The sequence below is a fragment of the Penaeus japonicus genome, unplaced genomic scaffold, assembly GCF_977035675.1.
Source record: "Penaeus japonicus unplaced genomic scaffold, GWHDUDI00000001_assembly GWHDUDI00000006, whole genome shotgun sequence".
NCBI classification, from domain to species: Eukaryota; Metazoa; Arthropoda; class Malacostraca; order Decapoda; family Penaeidae; genus Penaeus; species Penaeus japonicus.
In genome coordinates, this window is record NW_028234408.1 from 18,809,754 (window position 1) to 18,817,253 (window position 7,500).

General features: G+C 31.2%; 1 protein-coding gene across 3 annotated transcripts in view; it reads left to right on the plus strand.

The window, feature by feature from the left end:
• The window catches only part of LOC122252749 (uncharacterized), a 16,550-nt gene that overhangs the window by 8,294 nt on the left and 756 nt on the right, over window positions 1-7,500 (plus strand). The window contains exons 2-11 of one of the 3 annotated variants that reach the window (XM_086537705.1): window positions 437-1,784; window positions 3,986-4,241; window positions 4,389-4,543; window positions 4,837-4,965; window positions 5,273-5,521; window positions 5,641-5,751; window positions 6,257-6,453; window positions 6,632-6,681; window positions 6,766-6,839; window positions 7,047-7,500. The exon at window positions 7,047-7,500 is cut by the window's right edge and continues 756 nt beyond it. In XM_086537705.1, coding sequence (XP_086393831.1) covers window positions 437-1,784; window positions 3,986-4,241; window positions 4,389-4,543; window positions 4,837-4,965; window positions 5,273-5,521; window positions 5,641-5,751; window positions 6,257-6,453; window positions 6,632-6,681; window positions 6,766-6,839; window positions 7,047-7,142 — 2,665 coding nt within the window. In that variant the 3' untranslated portion in view covers window positions 7,143-7,500. The remainder of the gene's footprint in view (window positions 1-436; window positions 1,785-3,985; window positions 4,242-4,388; window positions 4,544-4,836; window positions 4,966-5,272; window positions 5,522-5,640; window positions 5,752-6,256; window positions 6,454-6,631; window positions 6,682-6,765; window positions 6,840-7,046) is intronic. The other 2 variants (XM_043015382.2, XM_043015380.2) reach the window with 2 other exon arrangements.

A 7,500-nucleotide genomic window follows, 5' to 3' on the forward strand; every position in this document is an offset into this window, starting at 1 on the left:
CTTCCTCCTATTCTTCTTCTTCCTTTTCCTCCTCCTCCTACTCTTCCTCCTACTCTTCCTCCTGCCATTCCTCCTTTTCTTCCTCCTTTTCTTCCTCCTACTACTACTACCACTACTACTCCTCCTCTTCTTCCTCTTCCGAAAAAAGTTTACCCAAAATTATGTTTATATGTTATATTAGCTTTATTTATAGTACAGCCATTTTAAATAAAATATTTTATAGAGTATAGTTATTACTGAAATTGAAATTGACTGGATTATATATTTTATAATGAGCAAAAGATTGTAAGGATATAGAAGCTGTTAAAACTATGCTCATAGCATATCTTTATTTGCTTGGTGTCATAACTCTTTACTTTTGAAAGAAGGTATTAATTAAGTGACTGATTCACCAATTACCTTGCTATCAAACTAATTCCCCTATCTTTACTTTCAGAATCATGTCATCAGAAAGTGAAGATGAATTCCAGTCTGCAGATGAGGGGTCAGACTTTGAAGACTCATACCCCTTGGATTCACAAGACACAAAAAGTGTGCCCCTGCCTACGCCATCATGTCTGGCTGCTACAAAGGAAGTGAAAGAGAATGTGCATTTACCAGAGCCGATCAGAGATAGCAAAGTTGAGTCATCAGAACCTGTTGAAGAGTTTGATGCAGATGATGAAACAGAAGAAGAAATTTGTGACAAACCGCAGACCAAGTCTTTTGACAACAAGGTAACCAATCTCATGTCTGCCTTGGATCAGTTGAGTGTGCGAGTTAGTAAACAGCTCACTAAGTCAACCAGTAAAGCAGAACCAGCAGATGAAGAGGATACAGATGAAGAGGATATTCACAAATGTTCAATGGAGAAAGACCAAGAGAAGGAAAGAGAGATCAAAGAAGAGCAAGAGCTGAAAATGGAAGAAGAGAGAAAAAGAGAGCTGGAAAAGGAAGCAGAGAGGAGAAGGGTATTGGAAAGGGAAGAAGAAAGGAAGAGAGAAATTGAGAGGGAAGAAGAGAAGAAAAAGCAAATTGAAAAAGAAGAGGAAAGAAAAAGACAACAAGAACAAGAAGAAGAGAGAAAAAGAGAGCTTGAAAGAGAAGAAAAGAGAAAGGAAGAGCTTGAAAGAGAAGAAGAGAGAAAAAGGGAGCTTGAAAGAGAAGAAGAGAGAAAAAGAGAGCTTGAAAGAGAAGAAAAGAGAAAGAAAGAGCTTGAAAGAGAAGAAGAAAGAAAGAAAGAGCTTGAGAGAGAAAAACTGAAGAAAAAAGAGATTGCCAAAGAAGAAGAGAAGAAAAAAGAAATCGAAAAAGAAAAGAAAAGAAAAATGGAAGAAGAAGAGGAAATGAGAAAAGAGAAAGAAAGGGAAGAAGAGAGGAAGAGAGAACTAGAGAAAGAAGAAGAGATGAAAAGTGAGAGCATAATTGAACAAGAAAACAAAGGAGGACAAGAGAAGAATGCAGGGAACACGCAAGATCACCCAGGAGTGGAGAGCCAGAAAGCCAAGCCAATTCGGGAGTCTAAGATTGGCATGAAGAAGCCGCGGGAAAAACTCGGAGAGCGCATGGGGGCAAGGAGGCTGGGGGCAAAAATAGAGAAGAAGCCTCTTGAAAGCATCAGCTCAGACAGTTGTGTGAAACCTCAAGATACAACGTGGAGCAAGGAAGAGAGCCAGATAGACAGTGCAGAAGCTCAACAAAGAGAGGTGGAGAGAAAGAAAGAAGAGAAATGGAGGAAGCAGCAACAGTGGGAAGAGCAACAGAAGAGATGGCAACAAATTAATAAAGCAGAAGATACTAAAGAAGTAAGAGGCCTTTTTATAATTTTATTTTATGTGATTTGTTATCAAACAATGTTGAATAGAAAATCCAACCCGTTTTGCTAAAATTGATTTTGAAATATTGGATATATGAAAATTTCAATTGTCACATTGACCAAGAATTAATATTGTCAGTAGTGGGTATGTATTTTCAGTATAGTCTGTAAAACATCAGCATATAAAAAAGACTGGTTTTATTCAAATATAAATATATATATATATATATATATATATATATATATATATATATATAATATATTATATATATATATATATGTTCTTATAAATGAATATATATATGTATATAGTTCAGTTCAGTTTAGACAGATTTGTAAAGACGTCGCTTCGCCCAGGCTATATGCACGAGGCGGCCCGGCCTCTGTCAGCTATGAGTGCTGACTCATCTTATCTAATCTTATCTGTATATATATATATATATATATATATATATATATATATATATATATGTATGTATGTATGTATGTATGTATGTATGTATGTATGTATGTATGTATGTATGTGTATGTATATGTATATGTATATGTATATATATATGTTTATGTATATATATATATGTTTATGTATATATATATATGTATATGTATATGTATATATGTTTCTTTATTACTATTTATATATATATATATATAATATATATTCTCTCGTAACTGATATGTATATATATGTATATGTATATGTATATGTATATATATGTATATGTATGTATATACATATGTATATATATGTATATATATATTTATATATGTATATGTATATATATTGTATATATATGTATATATATATGTATTTATATGTGTATATATATGTATATATACATAATATATATATATATATATATATATATAAGATATATATATTATATATATATATTTATATATGCATGTGTATATATAGAGTATATATATTATATATATATATTTTATTATTTATATATATTATATATATATATATATATATATGTATTATGCATGTGTATTATATGTATATGTTATAGCATGAGTATATAATGGCATATGTATATATATATGTATATATGAATGTGGATATGAATATATATATTTGCTGTGTATATATGCTGTATATATATATGTATATATTGCATGTGTATATATATGTATATATATGTATATATACATGTATATATATAAGTGTATATATAAGTGTTATATATTATGTTCTCTATATATATTGTATAAAATATATTATGATATATTGTATAATATATATATATGTATATATATGTTAGTATCTACACATAATTGGTTTATTGAATATGTATGTATATGTAAATATCTAATGTATTATCTCAGTATATCTAATGTGACAAACACTGTTAATCAAATCACACACATCCCCCCCCCCCCCCCCATCTAAACACACAGACTCAATATGTTATTATATATGTATATATATATGTATTATTTATGTATATATAATGTATATATATGTTAATATATGTTATATATGTATGGTCTATATATGTTTTTATATATATGTATATATATATTATTATATTATCTTATATATATATATATTATATATATCATATATAAAAATCGTTTCTATATGTCCATATAATCTGTGTCTATAAATGTATATATATATATATATATTGTATATCTATGTATATAATGTATGTTGTATATATAGATATATGTTATAAATATAAGTATATATCTTATTTATAGTGTATATATATGTATATTATGTGTATATATATTGTATATATGTATATATTGTATATATCTGTTATATATTATAAATATGTATGTATACTATATGTCATATATGTATATCTATTATATGAAATAATAAGTGTATATCTATGTGTATATATGTGTATATATATGTATATATATGTATATATATGTATGATGTATGTTGTATATATATGTGGAAATAGATGTGTATAATGTGTATATATAGATATATATGTATTATATAGGTTATATATGTATATATATGTATAATATATGTATTTATAAAATGTATATATTGTATATATATGTAATTTTGTATATGTATATATATATATATATTCTATATATATATATATCTATATATATATATATATAAAAATTTTTATATATATTATATATATATATATATTTATATATATATATATATATATATGATGTTTTATTAATATATAAAAATCCCAAAAGCAGGAAGAAGACACAAGCTGGGGTGGTGGCTGGGGAGGCTGGGGAACAAGTCTTCTCACTGCAGCATCCACTTTCACCCGTGAAGTTGGCCGAGGTGTTGGCACTGTCATGGAAACAGTGGAGGGCACTTTGGGAGTCCCTGATCCTGAGACTTTGGCCAGGGAAGTAGCCGAGCGTGATAGAGAGCTGAAGGAAAAAATAGCCAAGTCAGAGGAAAGTATTTCCAGGGAGAAAACACCTGATGGGAAAGCAGAAGGTAAATGTTGTATGTTTTTTTTGTGTAGAATTTTAATGCAAAGGATAAAATATAGTTACTCAAAACTTTAATCCAGATGGTTTTCCTATTAAAGATAATGAAATTCATATATAACCTAAGCATCTACATGTAATATTAATTTTCCAGCAGATGAACCAGAGTCAGAGAAGACAGGTGTTAATCCGAGCAACCAGAGTGAAGACACTGCTGGCCATGTCCCAAGTTATGGCTTAGGGGGACTCTCATCCCTTGGCTCCCTTGTATCTGGTGTATCGGGAGCTTTAGAGACTGCCAGTTCTAAGGTAAAATGCTCTATGTTTAAGCTGTTGCATTTTTTTCATACTGAGAAGTCTGTATGTGTCTATGAGTGGTGTTAGATTTAGATTCCATTGAAAGTAAAGAGAGAATGAAGAGTTAAATAGGAAAAAAACAGGTGTATCCATGCATATATAAAAACATGGTTACATGTATACCCACTCATACACTTACATCCATACCCAATTCCTCAAGCACATGTACTACCACACCCAGAATCTTGTGTACACTCATACACACAGACACTCTCACAGCTTATCTGAATACAATCCTTATACAGGTTCTGCTGGGAGGCCTTGACACCCTAGAGGTTATTGGACGGAAAGCGATGACAGTTATCCAAGAAGGTGACCCTGGGCTGAGAAAGAAGAGGGCTTTTCTCACCAACAACAAGCCCAATTTATCAATGGTATGTATGTCTGTGTGTTGTAGATAATGCACTTATTTAATCAAGAGGAGTGTCTGCCCCCAACACATAGTCTAGATATAAATCAATGGTTTCTGTAATTGCTGTTGTAATGCTAGTAAAAACAATTATTATGGATGGAATGCATAGTGCTGAAATGAGTTATGGTGTAGATATACACTACCTTATACAAATTGCAAATACTATACATATACTAATTATGATTTTTTTTATATACAAATAATAATAACAATCCAATCAAATGTATTACAAATGTCATTGTTGCAATAAGATTTAACATCTTGCCCAGATGCTTCAAGAAGCACGCCAAAGGGCAGCTCAGGAAGAGTCAGATCAGCGTGATGGCATCCAGAACAAAGAATCAGGACTTTTCCATAGACCAAACTTTGACCAGGCTTGGGAAAATACGGAGGGCCCTGTCCATGTCGAGGCACTGTCGCTTGTGGCAAAACAGTGTGAATCAAAGATGAGTTCCTTGCTGCAGAGTATGCCGCCATATTTGGTCGACAGAATTCAGAAGTCCAACCTTATTATTAAAGTGAGTCATTAATCATGTATATGGTATCTTGAATATTGAACTTTTTTGAATTCTTTTTGATTCCTTGACATTAGATATGATTAATTTATATGAGGAAATTTTCTACTTTCACCTTGCAGAAAACATGTGAAATGGATGAAGAAAGTCAGCTAGAGGGAGACTTTGCAACACAAGTTACTAAAATAATTTCCCAAATCAGATTGCCTCTGCACTCACAAAAGATCAGAGAGGTAAATAGAATTTCCATGTCCATTGCTCTGGAAATTGCATGTTTTACATTATGTTTTGATTGTTGATCTTGGCTTGTAAATTTATTATTTTTGGTTTTGAATCCATTCACAACGGATTGTGTCATATCATGTCATAATAATATTTCCCACACAGCAGATGATTTCCAAATACTTCATGAAGTTTTGCTGTATATTGTTCATAGTTCCATTGGTATATGCACTTTGTCATTGTAATTGCATTTAAACATAAAAAAATATTGCCCCATGAATAGGGTAGGTGAAAATTGTTCTGATAGTTTCAGCCTCTAGGGAAATCTCCTGGCAAAAATCTGCATGCGTATGCTATATTGCAAGAAGGAATGGAATACTGCAAATATCTGCCCTGTTGTGAATAGATAAGATGATTTTTTTTTTTTTTTTTTTTTTTTTTTTTTATCATTATATGCTAATGTCAATTAGCATATAATAACACCATAATGTATTTGGAATCTTTTCCGAATTACAGGCTTGGGGAGCTATAGAAGAGACGGCCTCATTGATTGAGGAAAAAAAGAAGTTGGATTGGACAGCTGTGGAAAAGGAAGTGTACTTAGGCTTAGCATTGTTGATATCACAGCTGGCAGCTTTAACTCACAAGGGCTCTGAGTTGGCCCTTATCACACCAGGGTCAGACCCCCAGGCTATTGCAAACAGCTTTAGAGAGTAAGTAGCAAGTTTATTTGATTATTTTGTAACTGTTTAGTTCCTTGGTTTATCATTATTATTCATTTTACATATCCATAGAAGATTTGGAAAACTAAATCTCATTTTGTGAAATGTGGTGAATCCTTTCTTTTTAAAATGTAATTTTCAGATTATTATTCACATTTTCTTATTTTAGGCTAAGCAGTTTAGTGTGTGCTGCTATGGAAAACACAGTGGACAATATATTTTTTATTTTTTTATTTTTTTATTTTTTTTTTTTTTATTTTATATTTTTTTTATTTTTTGGGGGGGGGGAGGTGGGGAGGGGGGGTGGCACCATCACAGCAAAAGCCTCAGCTGCTGATCCTGATGTGAATAACACCATCACAAATATGTATTTACAGGTGAGCCTTGATTTTTTTCTTCTTTTGAAAGATACTATATTGTAAATGACACTCAACTATGAAGTATCTATATTGAAATCCTACATTCCTGTTCCTAATTACACAAGAAAGCTTTGTAGCAAGAATATTTTTTTCTGTATTTAATAGTGAGTGTGATGTATAATGTTGTGTATTTGATTTGTTTCAAAACAACTTATTTATTTTCAGGGAGCCAGTGGCAATAGTTGTGTGCAAGAAGGCATGATGTTCCTGTCATCTGTACTCCAGTATGCCAACACCAAGCTTCTCGCTGCTGACCTGTAAAAGAAAATTATTATTTTTTCTTATTTACACTAGTCTTCAATCAGATTCTATGAAGCATATGATGCACAATCTATGGCTCTTGTTTATTAATCAGAGTTTGATGTAAGAGTGATAGACAGATTGATATATAATTTTAAGAATGGAAAAAGGAATGTGAATATACAGTAACACTATTCTTTCACAAGAGAAAGTTATATTATTTATTTTTTGGAAGATTTGTATCACTTGTGCCCAGAGAACAACAACTTCATTTGTCTCCTAGTCGGAAAGGATTATAAAAGAAATAATGATGACAAAATAATATCCTGGCAATATACCAGCACTTATCAGGATGTTGCAAAATTAACTTGGCATTACA